Source organism: Aulonocara stuartgranti, assembly GCF_965226115.1.
Source record: "Aulonocara stuartgranti genome assembly, chromosome: 5".
Taxonomy (NCBI): domain Eukaryota; kingdom Metazoa; phylum Chordata; class Actinopteri; order Cichliformes; family Cichlidae; genus Aulonocara; species Aulonocara stuartgranti.
Genome location: NC_138943.1, coordinates 21,923,475 through 21,946,005, shown reverse-complemented (window position 1 = coordinate 21,946,005; position 22,531 = coordinate 21,923,475). Strand labels below are relative to the sequence as shown.

Sequence of the window (22,531 nt, the reverse complement as noted above, 5' to 3'; positions counted from 1 at the left end):
AGTTTCCGCCACAAAAGCAAGAAAGCTGATGTTACACACTTATCCCTTAAACATGGGAAACGATCTGTTTATCCTAATACTTGTAAATGGAAATGCTCTAAATGTCTTTTCCACAGAGCAATCGGGAGATGCTGCTGTGTCTCTCTAGCATTATGCATGAAACTAATTCATCACACAGTCTTTATCTGCAACTGTCAGGCACCCCCAAATTTTTTTCTTCCTATTTTATAGCTGATGCTATTCTGCTTAAATCAGCAGTTGTGATGTGCCTTTTTACATTTGATTTTTTGAATTGTACAAAATAGAGAAAATAATATTTTCTAAATTTAAAATTCAAATGTATCCTCTATTTACAGCAACAAAAGAAGCAGCTTTGAATAACCTGACGGCCAAAACAATTTAAAAAAAAAAGTCTTACACCTGTAGTTGACCATAATAAACATTTAAATAATAAACTCACAACTGAGTATGCACTAAAACCCATGAAAGAAACCTCAGCTTCAAATGACGAAGCCTCTTCCTTAGCTTCCTAGCCCACAGAGCCACATAGCCATATGCATTCATCTGCATGCATAAGGAGTTTCTATGTAGATGATCATTCTCTCTTCCATCTCTGCAGGCTCAATTTAACATCCGCCTGTTCTCCAGCCTATGAATCCCACTGGTGGATCATCACAGTGTGTGTATGTGTGCATGTGTGTGCTGGAAAAAGAACAGAATAACAGGGTTTCTTGAGCTTTGAGGGTGCCTCAGTGAGAGTCAGAAGAGTCGGTGAGCATTGAAGTCTTTAGTGCACACACCTAGTCTGCAGACTTCCTGTGTCTACCATGAGTCAGAATCTGCTTGTTATGTAAATCCACAGAGAAGTGAGGGGGACACCGGCACACCTGTGCCCTGCCAGCCTGCTCCTGTCCAGGTTTTTTTTCCTTCCCTTTTGACACAGAGCAGCAATTACTTATTGCTCCCAGTCATTGAACTATGACTCATCCTGGAGGAATTAGGCCCTCAATCAGCCAGTATGTTCTATAGCTGCCTCTAATCAGATGACGATGAATACCAAGTTGGGCTTAACCCCCCCTTACTTGTGCTGACATACAATTATTTAGATCTATGTGTGCGTGTGTGGGGGTGAACACAGGCATGAAACAAATAAAGAGTGTGGATAATCTGGAGTGCCTGTTTAGAACAAGAAAAGATCCTTCTTGGTACCGGAGCCAAATCTGCCACCTCCTCACCAGCAAAACCTAGCGCAAACCTCAAAACTACCCCCGCAGCCTACAGTCCCAGCCACGTGACCCCACCCCCTGCCACACAAACACTTCACGTGGAAAAAAAAAGACTCTTCCCCCACATACTGTAATCTAGGGCATACTCACCAGCAATGCGGATCTTTATGCACAGTTATAATGTGTTGGGTCGCTTTTTCATATTTATAACTCATATAGCCTCATATATGATCAACAGGTCTGCTGTGACGAACACGCCCGTTAACTTCAAACAGGCTTACATGTCAAGTGACACGCGTGACTGAAAAGCGATAGACTATGTGTGTATTTGCCTGCATCTGTGCTGTGTTTGTGTGTGTTAAGGGAATACTCCCACCCCTGAGGGGGGAGAAAAAAAGAAAAAAAGTATTATGGTAAGTGGCACGGCCCTAAATTCAATGAGGGCAGCTAAGTGTACAGTGCCCCGCCACCGCTTCACAGACTACCCTGTGTGAGTCTGTGTGTCTGAAAGAGAGAGAGAGGGGGGGAGTGAGTGTGTGTGTCTGTGTGTGTGTTTGTGTGCATACCAGGTAAACGTCACAGCTTGCAAAGAAAGCCCCTGCGCTGCGAGCGCGCGCCACACTTCCTCAATCGACGGAATCACAGAGAGAAAAAAAACACTAGAGGAAGAAAAAGAGCAACTTTCGTCGAGAACAACCGCCTGGTTTGCAGGACAAGGTGAGTCTGCCATTACAATCCTTTTCAGGCTTCAGTCGAGTGGGTTTTTAGTAGCAGAGTACGGGTTTTACGTCTAAACTTTACAGAAAGTTACAGAAAACAGTACCGTTTCGTCTGCTTCTTTCATCCTTTGGAAAACCTCACTGTGAGGGTGAGGCGAGTAACGCTAAACCCTGGCTAACTGGTTACAGTTTTTCTTCCTCGCTGAAAGCGTTAGCTGTTGTAGCGCAGTGAAAGTTTAGCCAGACACGTTTCATTTCTATGAAAAGTCAACAAGGCAGCTGGCACTACACAGCTGTTTTGGTTAAAATAATAACCCCTGACAACTTTTCCGAGTAGCGACTGGAGCTGCTTCAGTGAAACAGTGCACAGGAATCCGTGACCCCGTCACACTTGCTGACGCTACGGGGTCACAAAAGGTACTGACAGGTGAATTATCGCGACCTACTGATCTATACCCACCACCCCTTTGGACTGGAACATCTGCAAGCATCTGCGGCCCTGTCTTAACACAGTCGGTAACTGCATGCAGTATGTCGGTAATTCTGCTTATGTGGAATCCGTTAAGTGACAGAATATCACCAGGGATGAGGAGGAATGTGAGCAGGTCTGGACAGCGAGGATGGAGGAGTAAAGATAAAAAGAAGAAAAGGGAGAAAAGGGAGAAGGAACAGTTATTTACTTGTCATTAAGACAATCTGGCTGCAAGCTGCTGTCTGAGTCAGACGTGGGGTGACATCTGCGTTCAGCCAACTGACAATCGACCACATCCTTTAGAGAATAAAGAGAGAATCAGATGCACTGACTGATTCTCGGTGAATGTGACCGTCAGAGTTTAGTTTTTCATTATGCGCAAGACTCAAATCTAGATAGGACCTGTGTCAACCTCAGCAATGGTTTAGGTGTTCTGCGCGATCACATGAGGCGTTCAAAAGTGTTTATGAGGGGGTAATTACGTCGAGGAAGAAAGGCTCTTTTCCATACCACGATGAAACACAGTCAGGCTCTCAGAATCAGGTATTATGTTACCATTTCAGTCAGTAAAAGCGATGTTAGTATTCTTCTGTGTGGAAGAAAATTAAAATTTTAATTGAACTTTAAATTAAGCAAAGGTTCAGAGGAGAGTACAGCCATCAAATTATGTTTCAGTGCTCAGGGGTTTATTTTTTGTAATGATTTTACCACATTGCCTTTGTGAATGAACAGCGTGTAATGGTTTTTGATACAATTATTAAGCAATAATAACAGAAATCAGTAATTGTGTGGTTTGTTAGGTCAGACATTAGGAAGTAGACAACATAAAGTTGAATAACAAGCTTCTAGAGGATGTTTACCAGTTACAGTATGCTGGGGAGGTAACTAGACAGGACAATTTGAAACTGCTCACAGCTGGTTGGGAAATCAATCACTACTGGCCTGAAACACACAGCATGCCTGCTGTTGATTAACTCCCAAAAGCCCTGGCATCACAGCTCCCAGCTGCAGTACGTGAGTGAAACTGGTTGCATGCTTTTTTACTTGCCTGCATCTTTTATTCCGTCTTACTTTTCTGAGTCTGAGTGTAGGTGGTTACAGTTTCAGGCTTGTGATAGCAGCTAGGCTTTCTTTGGAGCACAGCATGCATTTGGATCAGTGACATGTTGAGACTAGCTCTGACTTTGTAGTGCTAGGAAACACCTCTGGTGTTGCAGCTGCAACCTGTCAGAAACTGCACGCATAGTGATAAGGAACCAAACAAATGTGACTTTGTGCTCACATTTTAAATGTGTATCAGTGGCAATAAGAAAATAATAATTAAAGACTCCATGGGTGTAACAGTTAACAGGGGTTACCTAATGTATTGCACATACTGAAACTAGTGGTGTTTGGGTTGTTATAGAGAAAAGTTGTGGCACTGTCTGCAACACTTGTGGAGTTATGCAAGCAGCAAATCATGCGTGAGGTAACAAGCACCCAGCACAAAGGGGGACATTGATCGCTCATTATGTGTCACCACTGGAATTTCACTTCTAATGCAAAAGAAATCCAGTTATTCAGGTATTTCCTCTGTAGGTAAAAAAGTGAATGATTTTTTTCTCTTCAGTTAGGAAAAATATGGAAAATATATACATGACATAAAATTCAGGTCATGTACTAAATGTGTGCGTAACTTGCTTCCAACAAGCAGTCATTTGGATTAATAGCCAGTCCACCATAAAAAATTGAGTCAGAGTAAATCTTGCAGTGAGAGAAAGCAAAATACAAATTTGTGCTGCAGCCAGAGGCAAATTTTGCTCATTGCAGGTGTCTCGCTTAGTGACAGGAAATTCTCAAATACCAGTAAAAAGACCGCTTATCTTATCTTCTGTCTTTTTTTTGTTTGGGGTCAAAATGCTCAGATAGAACTTAGCACTATTGCTTGACATTTTGCAATATTTTGAGACAATGCGATGATGCACTTTAACAGTAATAAATTTGTGGTTGTTCTTGTCTGAGAACAGGCGATCCTGGTACTTTCACCATGGCTCCTTTCTTGAGGATTGCCTTTAACTCGTACGACCTGGGTATCCTGCCTCCTCTGACTGACCCACCCTTCTGTGCTATCAAGATGAAGGAAGCCTTGACAACTGGTGAGATCATTTTTTTGTCTTTTGCAGAAGTCTCTACTTCTGCTCAAACAACAAACACAAATTATGTTATCTTATTTTGTTTAAATTGAAAACATGCCAAAAATATTTTTTCTACTTCCTCTATCTGCCCATCTGCTTCTCAGAAAGAGGGAAGACCCTGGTTCAGCGTAAACCCACCATGTACCCAGCCTGGAAGTCCACTTTTGATGCACACATCTATGAAGGTCGTGTGCTCGAGGTACTGCTGATGAAGACAGCGGAGGAGCCGCTGGCTGAAGTGTCTGTCGGTGTGTCTGTCCTTGCTGAGCGCTGCAAGAAAGCCAACGGGCGTGCTGAATTCTGGGTAAGTCATTACACACTGTCCTTTGTCTTTAAGAGCAAATGTCAGGATCCTGTTTAACTGTACTTATATTTTGTGTTCAGGTGGATCTCCATCCTTCAGGAAAAGTAATGATGGCAGTGCAGTATTTTCTGGAGGATGCAGATGCAGGTGAGATTAAATTACATTATATTTTTATATTATTTATTTTTATTTTCTCTTCTATGCACTTCCTTTTATTTAAGTATGTTTTGCAGCCTCTTCAAAGACAGTTAGAGGGGTATCCCCTTCACCCACACCAGTCATCTAACTTGGTTTTCAGCTGCTAATTTAATGTAGTCCTTACACACACTTTAACGTGTGATTCCCTACTGCAATCATAAGGCTATCAGTCTGTAACAAATCTGTAATATGACCTCTCTTTTTCTGTCACAGTGTTGTATATGACTGACTTGTTTTTCTCTCTTTATTTGGAAGAGAGCAAGCAGCCTGTGAAGGAGGAAGCTCCTACTCTGAACCGTAGACGCGGGGCCATAAAGCAGGCCAAAATACACTTCATCAAGAACCATGAGTTCATTGCAACTTTCTTCAGACAGCCCACTTTCTGCTCTGTGTGCAGAGAATTTGTCTGGTCAGTGCCCGTCTAAAACTTTCATCAAATTAGGAAACAGGATATTGAGAATCTAGTGTTCAGGAACTTGTGGATATGTAGTATTAGCAGACTTATTTCTGATTAAGACTGTAATTATTTTTCTAGATCACTGTTTTGTATGTGACACTTTTAATGTGAACAGTTCCTGGAAATATGAGCTCTCTAATTAAAAAAGAAGTGAGGACAATCCCCTGACATAGTTTGGCAGAAACTCTCAATAACTATTTTTGTTTGCCAGACCATGACCCAAGACTTTGATGACCCATTTTCTTGATGTTATACATAGAATGCTCATGTTTTCCTTTGAAGACTTTAGTTGTCCAGTTATCTGATATGAAGCACATTTTGATGAAATTGGAAATTTTGTGCAAAAAGATACACAAAACTACATACTTCATTTGGAGCCACATTACAGAAATGTACTATTTTAGGCCTAATATTAGATAAGCCTAACATTATTTTCCCAAATTGATTCTACAGAAGTAAAGTCTAAATATAGGAGGCATCCTATCTTATCTGACTTCACTTTATCTTATTTCAGATTAGGAAATGATAAATATACACCCCAACATCTCGTTTAAGCCCATTATTGACCACCCGCTGGTACTTTTCCATCTTACTGAGCTCCACACATCCTTGTTACCATTAGCTTTCTCAATGATTGCTGTTGCCACGTTAGTTAAATGAAGTTCAGAAATAAAGTACTACCACTAACCCCTTCCTCACACATCTGTACTTACTCACTCTACTTGATGGAAGAGGGATTGTTAGTGTAGCTCTAAGATTACCCTTGTGCTTTTGGGAGGTTATGTTACTTGTGTTATGCACTTTAATATTCTTAGGTAGAGTAGCAAATCAGGGCCTGTTCCTATGAAGTGTTTTAACCTTAATGAGACTTAATCACCATCGTTACCACACAGTTAAGATAGAATTTACAAGTTATAAAGTGTATGCAATGCAGTACCTGTTCCTTATTGCTTTTGAGTGATAAACTGGGAAATCATTCACAAAGCCTGTCTTTGTCTCACACAGGGGACTCAACAAGCAAGGCTATAAATGCAGACGTAAGTGTACTTCATTAAAAAAATCTCAATACATTGTGTTATAGCTAAAACAGCAACATAGATGTTCAACACGTTCTCACTCCCAAAGCGTTACATTTTACGCTAGGTGACAAATCGTCTGTATATTACGCTTCCGGCACCCAACACGTCCCTATATTATGAGATCGGAAAAATGAGGAAACATGAGAAAACATGAGAACCGTTTGAAATGAATCTACACATGTACGTTCATTTTACTTAAGTTGCTTTAGAAAACACTATCTAATGTCATCAAAGTGCTGGTTAAGGTTCGGGATAAGTTTATGGTTAGGGCTGGAATACATGGCTGGAATGTGTATTACCGGCATTCTACTGGAATTCATCTATAACCAGGCGCGTAGCATAATACACGTTCTTATGCTTTCGCGTTCCTCAGGAATGCCTCGGGACTTAACATATCGTGAGTATATCACATCTCGGGAGTGAGAATGGCTGAGATGTTAAACATAAAAAATGTCTACTTAACCATAAAAGCAAACTGTGAAATGTACATATTCATTTCTTTTACCGTTATGCACTCAAAAATATGCTGATTGCTGAAATATTTCCATGTAATTTTTTTTACAAGGTAAAATGATAGATTTAAAGGAGTCTGGTCAAAAGAAATGTAGTGGACTACCATTTTCCTGCAAGATTAATTATATAGATAAATTTGATTTGACATATTTTCACTGAATTTTATTCAAAATCACTGCTTCATGTTTATGAAAGCATGTGTGTGTACAGCTTAAAAACTAAAGTATTAATCTGCTATATCGTTTCTTTTTCTCAGAATGTAATGCAGCCATCCACAAGAAATGTATAGACAAAATCATCGGCAGATGTACTGGTACTGCTGCCAACAGTCGGGATACTGTGGTGTGTAACACACATTTCTTCTGTAGACCATGTACTGTTAGTGTTCGCCATATGTGTCCCAATTAGTGCGCAATAGTCAGTTTAGTGTGGGCTTTTTTTCCTCTGTGATTTACGATTTTGATGTATTCCTCCTTAGCAGATCAACAATGATTCGTTTATCAAATTAAAGTGTATAGTTCGGTCAGGGTTTAACACAAAGGCACATACCTGTTAGTTTCCACTTCCAGTGAAGCATTTTTCAATGTCCATCAATATTAGGGGATAATCAAAGTCCAGCTAACCTAGATAGCAGTGACAGGAATGAGCACTGCACCCCCACACATTGTGGGACTAACAGATGGGGTGTGGTCTTAGGGAAATACTTTAAATTCAACTAGCAGGGACAGATCTGGCCCACAAGTTGTAATCTCTGAGAATTTTTTTTACACAGTGCTGTAGTGACTTTTGACACATTGAAGTTAGAGAGGGAAGAAGAAGACAAGGGGGAAAAAAAGGATGAGGAAGGTGCGCAGGAAAGCTAGATGTTACAGGCCTGTGAGCGTGAGTCCTTTGGTCATACATAGCAATGATGAATCTTCTCCGTGCCCAAAGTTCCAGAAGGAGCGATTTAAAATCGACATGCCGCATCGTTTCAAGATCAACAACTACATGAGTCCCACCTTCTGTGACCACTGTGGAAGCCTTCTGTGGGGTCTGGTCAAGCAAGGCCTGAAGTGTGAAGGTACAGCAGAGACATGATTGACTGGATGGTTACAGGAGCGTGTGCTTCTGTACTCTACAGACTAAAAAAATATTTACGCCTAAAATGTTGACTTTAAGCAACTTAATTAAAAGTAAATTTTCTGTGTATTTTTTACATATAAAACATGTAAAACATTAAATTTAATGGATTTGGTCAAATTAAATTTACCGTATTGAAATACATTTAGTTTATCCTAAGCATATTTTCCTTAATGATTATTTTAAAAAATAACCCTTCAGTTTTATAGATTTCATTTTTATTTTACTCAAAATTATTGCTTCATATTTATGGGGGCCAAGAAAAATTTTTTCAGTGCAGACTTGTTTTTTCTCTTTGCAGACTGCGCCATGAATGTCCATCACAAGTGTCAGGACAAAGTAGCCAACCTTTGTGGTATCAATCAGAAACTACTAGCCGAAGCCCTCACACAAGTCAGTCAGGTGAGTTCAGTGAGTCATTCAGTGGATTGTATCTTTTGGTATTCAAGTCCACATCAAGATGGATGACATTACAATGAGAAAGAAGTGTGACTCAGGTGTCATTCTACTAACGCGACTTTGCTCTTGGAGATTTTGTGACTCCGAATGATAATGAATAACAAATATAGATAAGCACTTTATTAAATTTTATATAAAAAAGATAATTTAAAAACTGGTTGTTGCTGTTCTGTTTTCTATGTAGTGGCACTTATTTGGATGTTTTCCAGAAATATTAGTAAACATATTAGCAGCAAATTTCTTTATAACTTTATAAACTTTCTGAATAAAATGAATACTTAAGCCTTATAACTACATCTCTATATTTTATCATCATTTAAGAAATGAAATAGCATTTAAATTCTTGAAGTATTTACATTATTTATCATAATGTGTAAATGTTTGTTTTGAAAGGATAGAGAAGATTCAAATAGATCTGAAATCAAATCTAGGCACTTAGCTTGCAATGTTGCCAGTACCCCGAGATGCTTGTGTTTGTTGGCTCAACAAAACCTAAAACTGGTTATAGAGATAATGGGTGTCATGATAACAGTTATCAACTTTCTTTGTTTACCCAAACTTTCCACTTCAGGCTTCTTACCTGAAGTGGAAAGATAACAAGCTGATTAATAATAACTAACTAGCAAAAAAGTATCTTATTTGTTTCACTTGAATGTGAAACTCAAAGTTACTGGTGTGTGTTGACCTAATTTTCCTGCCCTTCTGTGCTAAACGCCTGACTCATTCTGTTCTGTCTTTACAGGCCTGTCGTTCAACCCAAAATCTATTTAGTTTTGAAGACAGTTAAAGAGAGAAGAATCAAACAAGTTTTTGACTCAAATGTACCACGGCTGTTAGTCGACCATTGTTAGGAAACAGTTGTTTGAGTTCTTCATGTTTATTTTTTGTTTATGTGTTTATTTTTCTTCCTTTTTTCCATCAGAAATCATCCACTCGCCGTTCAGATCCAAATCTGCCTAATCTCCCGGATATTGGAATCTATGACGAAGTGAATAAACTTGCTGGACTTGAGATCAATGGTGAGTGAGGCTTTATTTGTTGGTGCTTTTTCCTCCAAACATTCAAGCAGAAAGTTAAAGTTCTGTACTGATAGCAAATGCTATGCAAATAAAAACTGCAGAAAATATGCAAAGGTTTGAGATAATTGTGTAAATATGTCATTTCTGTGTGTGGTAATGTATTTGTCCATTAGATGGGTCGACATATGGCAAACTTTGGGACGGTTCCATCCCACGGGTACCGTCTCGTCTTACCCACTTAACCAAGATCAACATGGACAACTTCATCTTCCACAAAGTCTTAGGAAAAGGCAGTTTTGGAAAGGTACGGAGCAATGACGTCAGTGTGAAACGAACTGTGAGACTGCCATCTTAAAAACTAGAGAGAAAAAGAGAGAATATAAATAAGTGAACCAACAACACTCAAGTCAACCCATATCAGCTGTCATCATTACAATGGAGGCTGTAGTTCTCTTATAGAACTTATTACATGGACTGTGGGTGTTTCATCAACCAGCGAATTAAAATACTAATACTTCTCTTCTCTTCTCTTCTCTTCTCTTTTCTTCTCTTCTCTTCTCTTCTCTTCTCTTCTCTTCTCTTCTCTTCTCTTCTCTTCTCTTCTCTTCTCTTCACTTCTCTTCTCTTCTCTTCTCTTCTCTTTGTAGGTCCTGCTGGCAGAGCTGAAAGGGCGTGGAGAGTATTTTGCTGTGAAAGCTCTGAAGAAAGATGTAGTGCTTATGGATGATGATGTGGAGTGCACGATGGTAGAGAAAAGAGTCTTGGCTTTAGCCTGGGAAAACCCCTTCCTCACACACCTTTACTCCACCTTTCAGACCAAGGTACTTCCCCTCCATGTCATTAATGACTGTATTTTATTCTGCATCAGTAGTTACATTACATTACATCGTTGTGCCTTTAATAGTAAAAAATGAAATGTTTCTCTAGGAGCATCTGTTCTTTGTGATGGAGTATCTGAATGGAGGTGACTTGATGTTTCACATTCAGGAAAAAGGGCGCTTTGAGCTCTACAGAGCCACGTGAGTTCCACCTGTCACACAGCCATCATGACATACTGTACGTTACTCAGTGGAAACACAATCCCTGCCATCCTTACTCAGTGTTCACATGCTTGTCTAGCTGCCCAGAGACTCACATTTACAGAAGATACTTGTAAAGATGAGCATATGTTTATTGTCTCTTTGTCACTTTTTTAGCCTGCATCTTGTTTTCTTTTATATGATGTATAAAGTCTGAAGGACTGGGGCAATGCTGGCATCTATTAGCTCCTGTTCTTTAGAAGACAGGCCTTGTAAGGAGTGAACAGCTCTTAATGTTTGTGTATGGGGAGATATCAGTTACTACACCCACTTCTCATCACACTATGGGAATCTCTCCAGAGAAAAACAATCGCAAGCTGGTGAAATAAAGCGTTATGAATCCAAAATCTGGCGGCACCTTGACTGCCAACTAAACTTTTACTTTTTTAAATTAAATTACACTTTTACAAACCTGCTGACATTTCTTAGCAAGTGCTAAGGATTCAGAGAGATTAATATGAGAGTAATAATCATGTTATGTGGTGTTTAGAACCGATGAAATTCTTGCTTTTTAGTCAGTTATAAATTTAATTCACTGAGTGCAGAAATCTTTTGAAAAGTAATGTTTTGGCTGAAGAGTTTTGACAGAATTTGGCTGTATGTAGCAGAAAAATACAAAGAGTGTACAGCCGGGTTTTAAGACTGAATGCATTCGCTGGATTTTTTTCTTATGAACCACTGAAATGCTTCATGTTCTGCTTTCTAACTGTTGTGCTTAGTCACTGATCTTACATCTCCTGTAGTTAAATCAGCGGCTGTGTCCAGTACCTTTGAGATGACAGGAGTAATTTTGTATTTTGCAAACACTGACACCTGATCCTTTGTTGGCATCCTCTAGAATTCTCCTCACTCAGTGACTGTATTCACTCTGGGTAATTTATCCTCAGTGAGTGAGAGAGAGAGTGGGCTATTTTATTTCCCTACTATTCATTCCTTTACGTGTTTGCATCTTTTTTTATGTTAATGCTTAAAACAAACATGCCTCAACAAGACAGCAGAAATTCTGTGGTTCATAAGACCGAATTTAAGTCAATTCCAGCAAAGCAGTAAATTAATTAAACAAATTTGCTTTAATTTAAATGTATGCTTACAGTCTGTGGTGTTAACCATGCATTGTTTTTGAAGACTGAATGGTAATATCAGTAAGAGCAGCAAGTTCATGCTATGAGCTGTTGCTTTTTTATGCAGTGTACTTTATGTAAGTTAACTTTGGTAGTTTTGCCTATCTTGCTGACAAACAGCATAGCTCCACCATGACTATAACATTGCCTGTTATAGTCATGGTGGAGCAGGTTGGTTGTTTAAACTTAAAAAAAAAAAAATAGGATGCTTGTAGATGATGCATTTATACACATTTAAAGTGTTAAACAAATGAGGATGGATGGATTAAAATAAGGACTTTAATATTCTCTGCAGGGAAATTATTTTGTAACAGCTCTAATACTGGCGAGTTGTAAAATCCCACAAGCCTAACACAACACAGGACTACAAGAAATCACTGGGATGCATAGTCCGTAGTCTCAATGCAAGTGTGGATGATGTCACACGGAGTTGCCAGTTTGCTGGAGAGCGCGATGTAAACAACAGCCAATCTGGCATGTGAAAAGTCTGTGGGTATATAGTGTGGAAGTAGCCCCATGTTAAATATGTGGGCTGCAGAAGCGTTCCTTCACAGTAATGTGACAAGGGTGGCACCATCTGTTGTTAATAAAAGTGGCAAATCATCCACATCTTTATTTATTACGCTTGGATTTATTCCTGTTCACCCGAACTGTCTGAAAGCGGTTGATGGTAATCAAGGGATCTGAAATATACCCTGTTGCTATGTCTCTGTAAAACGTAACTGCACACTCATTAGGCTCATTTCCTTGTCAATCTCATGCCATTAACATAATTTCCTGCACTGTTAGAGGTGAGATATGGCTTTGATCCCCTCCTTTCATTTTCTTATCTATCTGTTCCTCCAGTGGCATTTCCTCTTATTTCTGTAGGAATGCTCATTATTGTTGTGAAAAAGACAAAGCAGTATTCTTCCATCAACCTGCACTTCCACCGCCATGCCAGTCAGGAAGTCGTCTAGTACCTGCAATATACATAATCTTCTGGTGACTTATTTATAATAGAATAGTTTCTGTAAACTTGATGACACACAAGATTAATGTGTCTAAACTGTCGTGTTGTATATTGCTGCACAGGCTGTCACAGAATATAAGGCATGTGCTGGATCTGGTTATGCAACATTTTTCCTTTGGCAGTGACTGAACTGCAGAGTCTCAGTTAAGCTCGTTGCCACCACAAAGGCTGCTGCTAACCTGACAAAGACTAGTTTCATGCACCATTTCAACTTTCCTTCAGCTTGCATGCATATCGAGGTGTCCTCTTACAACTGTGTGTTTTTGTTTTGTTCTTCGTGATCCAGGTTGAGACGTTCTTGTACATATGCCTGTACTGTCTGACTCCTATTCTATGAGGACTGCATTTCTAATGATGTTAAGTGAGAGATATTGACAGTCTATTCAGTCCTGTTCAGCAGGTCATTTAGTGTCACTGTGCAGGAACTGGGCTGGAGAGATGGCTTTGTGTGCTCTCCGGACCTGGTTGTTTCACTCGACACAGATGACAAGAGAAGCAGGTCAGCGATAGGCTAATCATTCGGCTCGCAGCAGCTCTTGGGTTTCACATTATGAGAGTGTTATTCACCTGTCTCCTACTCCATACAAATGTCCTCTTCAATAATTCAGGTGTACACTGAAATGAGTCTGCAGTTACACCAGTGTTAAGCCTCCAGCTATGTACTGAGATAGCTCCGCACAGGCCTGTAGCTTTCCATCAGAGATGAGTGTCTGATATTTCTGTCTCTGACTCCTTTGTCTTACCAGGTTCTACTCTGCCGAGATCATTTGTGGTCTTCAGTTTTTACATTCCAAAGGCATCATCTACAGGTCAGAGCACAGAATAGGAATTTCACATGAATATAAAATACACTTAAAAATCTGTTTTCTTTACATTATTTTGTTGTTGTTTTTTAATGCGCCAATGATTTCAGTTGCAAGTGTAATGAGAAAATGAATTTGCAAAGTCTCCAATCTTGTTTAGTTAGGTAATCCCACGCATTTTTGACACTTTTTCCCCCTGAAAGTTTAATTATTATTGTGTGGCATGCATTGAGCAAGGGCTGTTATGAAAACTGTGGACTTGGATGCAGTACAAAAATGTGATTTAAAATTTTTTTAAAAGATTTTGGGAAGAGGAAAATGTAAATGTGTTTATTTGTTACACTGAGAAAACCAGACTCCTGACATTTCAGGACAACACAAAACTAAGATAACTGTTACAAAATGTCTAGTAAATGAACATAGAAACAGTAGACCACTCAATTGGACTGCATATCTCAAAGACCTTTCATATCTCTGCATAATTTTGTTTTTTTTAATTATAGTGAAATCACCTATAAGTATAGTAAAAATTCAATATCCTCAAAGAAACTCATATAATTACTGCATTTTACAAAACTGCTGCTTTGTGTAGCGAATAGTAGTGTGTAAAAAATCTCACAGTTCAAAGTGCAAATGCATCTGTAATCAAACATTAATCCCCTTAAAATTTTATTTAACCTTTTATTGTAAGTTGTTATTTGTGTGGTAAATTCTGTTCTAACAAACACAAAATAGTTTTCTAAAACGTTATCATCACAATAACTCATGTTTATATCGTAACTTGGTTCTACTTTTTATTCATTTTCAGGGATCTTAAGTTAGACAATGTGATGCTGGACTGCGATGGGCATATAAAGATTGCTGACTTTGGCATGTGCAAGGAGAATGTATTTGGTGACAATCGCGCCACAACTTTTTGCGGCACTCCAGATTACATCGCTCCAGAGGTGCAGTCTTCTTCCAAAATTCTCTCTTGTGCTGAAATAATCAAATCTGCATTTAAAAACAAAACTTTTAAACGTCTGTCTGGTTTAATTGTTATTTATAATTTTTTGTTTAACTTTAGATTCTGCTGGGACAGAAATACTCATTCTCAGTTGACTGGTGGTCATTTGGGGTGTTGCTGTATGAGATGCTGATTGGTCAGTCACCTTTTCATGGAGATGATGAGGATGAGCTGTTTGAGTCCATTCGCATGGATACTCCCCATTATCCCCGATGGATTAGCAAGGAGTCGAAAGATCTGCTTGAGCGGGTTTGTATCATATCTTTAATACTAAATATAATAACCCCAAAAAGCGTTCAGACACGAAATGTCCATGAGTCCCAAAAAGTTGACTCTGTTCATCTGGACGTAGCGTTTTCAGTGGGAGCAATGTTTTATCACTCATCCAAGTGAGTTTCATGTGTTTATTTCACAAAGTATTAGGTAAACTAGTATTTGTGTCACTGGCAACAGACTGGACATTGAACAAGTCAGAAACATGAAAAGAAGCAGCTTGCAGATGCACAGAAACAGTGGGCAAGAAAAAGCTGCTTACATTTCATATCCTATATGAAATAACCATTTGAAAGGGTTTTAGGGTAACTGAGCTTAGTCCTCTGCTGGTGTGGGCTAATACTGGGATCAGCTAGTCTGCTGGGATTGTTCCAAGACTTGCCTTTGTGGGCCTGCCTGAGCTAAAGCTTTGCTTGAGGTTTAGTGAAATGAAATCAGCCTTTCTTTTGAGGGAGCATCCAAAAGCCCTCCAAATATTAACAAAAAGTATTTGGACAAGTTCTAATTGTCACACTTAGTGCAACATATCCATTGTTAATATGGTCTACTCCACCTGCAGTTACTCTGCCAGTTGTAAGACCTTGCAGAGTCCTGACCTGAATAACTTAGATTGTCTGTGGAGTAGGAAATGACGGTAAAAAAATTAGCTTGTTGATGCACTTGAGTGGAGGGAACATTAAGCACCAAGTTCAGTCCCTGGCTGGTACGGTCTGAGAACATAAGCAGTCCATTTAACTGAAAATCCTTTGTGTTTGACACATGATCACATATATTCCTTATGCAACCTTTCTGACCTTCCTTCCCTGCAGTTGTTTGAGAGAGACCCAACTCGCAGGATAGGAATTGTGGGTAATATCCGGTTACACCCCTTTTTCAAGAGCATTAACTGGCAGGCGTTGGAAATGAGAGAGGTTGAGCCCCCCTTCAAACCCAAAGTGGTACGTCACACACGTCACTGAGGATTTAAAAATTGTAGCTCTTGTGCTATGATTACATTTTGCTGAGATTTGTTTGTGGAAACTTCCAGAAAGCACCGAATGACTGCAGCAACTTTGACCGGGAGTTCCTCAGCGAGAAGGCTCGTCTTTCCTACAGTGATAAGAACTTCATAGATTCCATGGACCAGTCGGCATTTGCTGGGTTTTCATTCATGAACCCCAAGATGGAGCATCTTTTAGAAAAATGATGTCATCCATGTCAGACTCATGTTACTCTCCTCATGTTTATGGAACAGTTTGCCTGCTTGCAGATGAGCAAGCTGTTTCACAATCAGTATTTGTTTCACCTTATTTTAAGCACAAACTATTCTTGGGTACGATCAAACAACAAACGGCCCGTGTACTGTATATATATATATGTGGATGTTTCATTTATGTGCATGCTTATTATTTGTATAGGTTATGAAGACCTGTGTGAGTAATAATATACTGTGGGAGTGGGAGTCTGAAAAATCCTTACATTCCACTTGACGTCATTGCTACCATCTGCTGCCATCATGTTTCCCTTTCATGTTGAAAATCATCTCCACTGGGGATAGAAAATATGAAATGGAGGAAAAAGGCTACAGGAACTAATTTTACTTCATGCTTCAGATATAGGTCGTATTTGTGAATGAGGTGACTGCATGTTTAGAGATTTGAGACCAAGAAAAATCCATCAATCTTAGCATTGTGGCTTAAATATGAATGTTATAATTTCAAACATCCAACTTCTTGCCTTTGACTAAGAAGAACTTGTGGTTGTAAAGTTGACTGAACAGTGCCATGTAATGATCAAACTTTAATGCTCCAGCTGTTTTCAGCTGTACAGAAAAGTTCTGTTTTGTGGATGGAGGTGCAATGAGTGCAGCCATGTGTACAAAAAGAGTAGTGAAATGACTAATTGGTGAGCCACTTAAACGCTGTATATAATATTTATGTATATTGTTGTTAACATGTATATTGGTTTGCAAAGGATGTATTTTTTTTTTTTACTGTCTCCATATTTCCCATATGATTAAAAAAAAACATAAACTCCCAAGTCTGTGCTCCTTTTGTGTGATTTTGAAGTGCACGTAATAGAAAAGGTTTTAAACAAATTGACTTTCAGGAGCTGGACTGGAGGCGATCTAAAGCAATATAATCTTTATATAAATCAAATTAAAATTTTGAAGGCTTTTCACTTAAAAGCGTTTTGGATCTGATCAACAACCCATTATCCTTTGATTAAATTTGATTCATAAACAAACCAAAACAAGAATCAGTATCAGTCGACAAAATATTTTTTTTTCTATTTGTTAATAAATCTTTTTATTTGGACAGGAAATATTAGACACATTTTCCCGTAACTTATTATTATTATTATTATTTTTATCAGAAATGCATATATGTGTTTATATAGCATATATGTGTTTATATAGCGAATATATTGAGACCCTATGGATGCTTGTTTCTGCCACTAAAACATCAACAACCAAGGTTTGAGTCAGAAAGTCGAATTTGGAGATCCATCCATCCATTCGCTTCCGCTTATCCTTTCCAGGGTCGCGGGGGGCGCTGGAGCCTAGCTGTCATGACACACCTAGCTGTCATGGGGCGAGAGGCGGGGTACACCCTGGACAGCTCGCCAGTCTGTCGCAGGGCCAACACACAAGGACAGACAACCATTCACACTCACGTTCACTCGCACATTCACACCTAGTGGCAATTTGGATTTTCCAATTAACCTATCCCCACAAGCTGCATGTCTTTGGACGGTGGGAGGAAGCCGGAGTACCCGGAGGGAACCCACGCAAACACGGGGAGAACATGCAAACTCCACACAGAAAGACCCCGGCCTGATGGTGGAATTGAACTCAGGACCTTCTTGCTGTGCGGCAACAGTGCTAACCACCGTGCCACCGAATTTGGAGATATTAACCAGTAATGCATTTTCCAGAAACACGTGGTCCACGTGGACCTGTAGTACATAATAAATTCCCGAGCATTAATTTTTGATTTCATCTATAGATTTTTCCTAAGCATTATGACGCTATCTAGTGGCACTAGGGTGAAAGCAACGTTGCGTGACGTCACTACGTAATGCGCTTGCGTAAAATGTCTACGGAAGTATTGGTGTACGATCCACAGCTTTAACTGCCGGGCACAACTGACAGCTCATAGTTGCTCTACTGGAATAATGTCTGGTGCCGCCGGTTTGTAATGCGGTCGAGATAAGAGTTCCCACACTATGGCAGCATTATGATTCTTCTTCGTAGAAAGCAGCGGACACCTGGTATACTCCACACCTGACTACAGTTTTCACAGAGCCAAAGGAAGATCAAAATGAGCTCTCAGGACATACTGCAGAGTGTGTCCACTCTAGCGTCCTATAATGTGTTGCTACAGGTAAACAAACACGGTAGTTGATGTGTGTTGAGCATTTACAGCATTTTTTTTATTTATTTATTCATTTATTTGTCCGGTTTTATGTCCTCAGGTAATGTTCCGTGTGCTCACCTTTCTTCTGAATGCCTTTACGCTGCGGTTTGTGTCCAAAGAGCTGATTGGGGTGGTCAATGTCAGGTAAAGTTTGCAGGAAAACAACACAATGGTTTTCGGACTCCAGCCGCTGTAACATGTGTCTTTATTATGCAGGCTTACACTGCTGTATTCCACATTAGTGTTTCTGTCCAGAGAGGCTTTCCGGAGGGCCTGTCTGAGCGGGCAATCGGGCAAAAACCACAGCTGGAGACCAGTTATCAATCTCCTATGGATGACGTGAGTTGATTAGATGATAAAATAGGCATTCTGATTTTCAGTTTTTGATGCTCACATGTTATTTCTAATTTTTCAGGGTACCCCTTGGTGTGTTATGGGCAGTACTTCTGTCATATGTGTGGCTTTGGCTCCTAGAGGTCCCAGATGCTCACACTGTCCCTTACTACAGTCCTGCTGTGGTGCTGTTTGCCTTATCTGGGGTGCAGGAGCTCCTGGCAGAACCCTTGTGGGTCTTGGCTCAAGCTCACATGTTTATCCGATTGAAAGTGGTGGCTGAAAGCTTGGCAATGATCGCAAAGTGCAGCATAACTGTGGTGCTGGTGGTGTTTTCCCGTGAATGGGGCCTTTACATCTTTTCTGCTGCTCATGTAAGAAATCAGCTGAAGTATCAGCTGCTTTATTTCTGCAGATATTTGTTTGAACTTTTCACGACTTTGTGCTGTGTTCACTTTTTCTAGTTGGTGTACACAGGGATCCTGGTGCTATGCTATGCTGTTTACTTCATTCATTTCCTGGGTTCCAAAGAGGCAGCGAGGAATAGTTTCCCACTGCGCCGTGTTAGAGATTTGCTGCCCCGCAGACAGTATGGAGAGGTACTTGACCTTGCACGTCATTATGCATTACTCATCACTGATCCCATCAAAGTCACACTGAGTCATTGCATCTGAAATCACTGTGTGCCTTCTGCTCGACCATCTCCAAATTTGCATGCTAAATTTATGGTACAAAGTTTGGATGTATGTGATGATTGCTGTGAAATATTCGCACTGAAGATCAAATCATTCTCTCTTTTTCTGATTTATGAAATTCCTAGTCGCAAAAATTAAGAAAATGGCATTACCATTCAACTTTCATGCTGGTAGAGCAAATATGACAATTTGTACCACAAAAACAATAGCAGACAGTCTAACCTGAATAGAAGAAAACTCTATTTTGTGCAAAGTTTACATTTTTGAGACCCACTTTTAAGGCATGCACTCTGCCCTGAAGGAATCAAATCATTCAGATTAGGTTTAAAATAAATGCAACAATGTATCATTTTCATGTATATTATAATATCATAGACAGCAGCCTTCGTTGCAGCAGTCAGCATGATGATTATCTGATCCCTGCTTGCCTGTGGAAGTTCTGGCGTTAAGGTTAGGTTTGGGTTACACTGCCTCAGATGCCTCAGGGAAACAACACCCTGAAAGTGGGTGGATAGGCCATTAAAAATCTAGAAAAGCATTTAGCATATAAAGCTAAAAATTTATATCCAAGCTTTGTGCTATAATGTTTTAGGTAAATTAGAGACAGTCAAGCAGAAAATGTTGTAAAAATCTGATTATTTGTGATTATTAATTATATTTTGGTTACTATTCACGGCGGATATTCTTAACCTTTTTCTGTGTTTAAAGCCGTTAGTCGACAGGAATCTAGCGCGGCTCACTTGGAGCTTCTTCAAGCAATCCTTCCTGAAGCAGATCCTGACCGAGGGTGAGCGATACGTCATGACCTTTTTGAACGTCCTCAGCTTTGGAGATCAGGGTGTTTATGATATCGTCAATAATCTGGGCTCCATGGTGGCGCGCTTCATCTTCTTGCCAATTGAAGAAAGCTTCTACATATTCTTTGCCAAAGTGCTGGAGAGAGGGCGCAATGTCAAAAGTCAGAAACAGGTCTGAACTGTGGACGTTATCTCAAACAAATGTTTGTGAGTGGCTATGCTGGAATTGTTGATTTGACCTCTTTTTGCTGGTTTTTGTTATAGGAAGAAGTTGCCATTGTCGCAGAGGTCCTGGAGTGCCTGCTGAAACTGGTGCTGGTGATTGGTCTGATTATCACAGTGTTTGGTTATGCATACTCTCACCTGGCTCTGGATATTTATGGTGGCTCTCTCCTTAGTAGTGGGTCAGGTATGTGAGCTACAATCCGGTGACAGGAGACACCAGTATATGACATTTTGCTTTGCTGGGAATTTGTAAAATGTGTTTCTTTATTTTTTAGGGCCCAGTTTGCTGCAATGCTACAGCTGCTATGTCCTCCTGCTTGCTGTGAATGGTGTAACAGAGTGTTTTGTTTTTGCTGTCATGAGCCAAGAAGAGGTTGACAAGTGAGAATGCAGAAACACATATATATGTATATAGACACACAGTTATTTTATAGCGTGTAAACTGTCATTTAACACTGAGTTTATGTCCTCAGGTACAACTTCATCATGCTAGCCCTGTCTGTCTCCTTCCTCTTCCTTTCATACGTACTGACAAGTTGGGCTGGCAGTGTTGGCTTCATACTGGCAAACTGCCTCAATATGGGCCTCCGTATCTTACACAGCCTGCTTTACATACACCGGTACTTCCAGTTGAGTCGGTGGAAACCTCTGCGAGGCCTGTTGCCCTCCCCTCTCATACTGCTGGCGTTGGGCGTCAGTGGAGTTGTCACAGCAGTTTCTGAGGTTTGTTTTTTTTCTCAAAACAGGAACTTTTGAGCTGCGCTTTTAGTAAACATACTTATTATTATTTTTATTCTGTAGAAGTCTGTGATCCTAACTGGAGCATCTGTTTTCTTGTCTCCAGGCTTTTTTCTGCTGCGACAGCGGCTTGCTTCTGAGGCTCGTCCATATCGGCGTGGGGGCAATATGTCTGCTTGGTGTGGTTGTAGCTGTTCTTCTCACAGAGACTAAGCTTGTTCAGTTTGTGAGCACTCAGCTGCTGCCTCGATTCAGAAAGAAGCGCACTTAAATTAGACGTAAAACTGTTACACCTGACTCAAAGAAGTCGTGCGTTTCCACTACAAACTGAGCCGGGGAACAACCTTTTCTTTCTAAGGACCTCACATGTGTCATGACCGTGTGTGAATCTGTGAGTTTTATATAAAAAAATGAATGAATTTAGTTGTGGGTTTAAAAAAGTGGATGTATTTTAATAAAACTCTTTATTGTTTTACACCATGACCACTGTATTTATATCTGTGGTGTTTTTCCAGGAATTAAATGGAAAAAAGTTTGGTTTTAAATACTGCGTTTGTGTTGCTCACCTACCTCTGTAGCTGTTTTGGTGAAACAGTTGTGCACAAACTAAGGCAGGCGCTCTCAGTGTTGACTGATTGGAGTAGAGTTGTATTTAAGAAGCAGTACAACATGTTTACTAAAATGAAATGAAATGCTTGACTTCTGCTACCTTACCTTGACCAAATATTTTGTTTATATTGTGAGAAGTAGTTACGTTCTTGAGCCTTGATTTGCACTAGTATTTTTTTTCCTTGTTTTTGAAAGAAAAGTTTGAGTTCAGTGCTTAAGTCAACTCAGCTACTTTGTAATTGTTTCCCTGTCTGATAAGACAGCCATTTAATTGCTTTTCTTGCCCCTAAACTAATTTCCACTGAATTTGGGGTCTCCGTGGGGTTGAATAATGATGTAATTATGGAAAATGAACCTATCCCATCAGCCCAGCAATTTTTTCACAAAGATGGATGGATGGGTGTGTGGGTGGGGTGACATTCTTTTACAGCAGGAAAAATTAAGTCTCCTCTTAAGAAAATCAAGTACTTATCTCTTGATTCACATCTTATAAACTTTGAGTTTAATTTGCATGGTTTGTTTATTGTCAGCGCTGTTAGAAAGCAGCTGCCCAACCACGCTTGCAAGATTCCTACACCGCCGATTTATTCGACAAAAAGTAATGCCACAAGTTGTAGAAGTGTTTCATTTTCTAAGGAAGAAGCAGACCCTGAGAAAAATAGGAGGGAGAGATCAAGAGGAGGAGTCAGTTCCCTCATTA

At 39.8% G+C, this 22,531-nt stretch overlaps 2 protein-coding genes across 3 annotated transcripts; both read left to right on the top strand.

Moving 5' to 3' along the window:
* The first annotated feature begins 1,640 nt into the window (after positions 1-1,640).
* prkcda (protein kinase C, delta a) lies at positions 1,641-17,055 on the top strand. 2 transcript variants are annotated; one of them, XM_082532964.1, is made up of 18 exons: positions 1,641-1,943; positions 4,424-4,552; positions 4,696-4,895; positions 4,976-5,042; positions 5,349-5,502; positions 6,556-6,587; positions 7,399-7,484; positions 8,076-8,205; positions 8,566-8,666; positions 9,646-9,742; positions 9,916-10,046; positions 10,390-10,563; positions 10,670-10,761; positions 13,701-13,763; positions 14,566-14,704; positions 14,824-15,012; positions 15,846-15,974; positions 16,064-17,055. In XM_082532964.1, exons 2-18 carry the CDS (start codon positions 4,444-4,446, stop codon positions 16,220-16,222), a joined length of 2,052 nt encoding a protein of 683 aa, XP_082389090.1. In that variant the 5' UTR covers positions 1,641-1,943; positions 4,424-4,443; the 3' UTR covers positions 16,223-17,055. The 2 variants fall into 2 exon arrangements, with proteins under 2 accessions (XP_082389090.1, XP_082389091.1); XM_082532965.1 differs by lacking the exon at positions 1,641-1,943 and adding an exon at positions 1,986-3,431.
* A 1,045-nt stretch (positions 17,056-18,100) lies between these two features.
* On the top strand, positions 18,101-22,458 carry rft1 (RFT1 homolog). Its single transcript, XM_082533385.1, has 10 exons — positions 18,101-18,401; positions 18,493-18,578; positions 18,651-18,773; positions 18,850-19,141; positions 19,232-19,366; positions 20,171-20,431; positions 20,524-20,668; positions 20,760-20,865; positions 20,958-21,207; positions 21,329-22,458. Exons 1-10 carry the CDS (start codon positions 18,339-18,341, stop codon positions 21,491-21,493), a joined length of 1,626 nt encoding a protein of 541 aa, XP_082389511.1. The 5' UTR covers positions 18,101-18,338; the 3' UTR covers positions 21,494-22,458.
* The last annotated feature ends 73 nt before the right edge of the window (positions 22,459-22,531 follow it).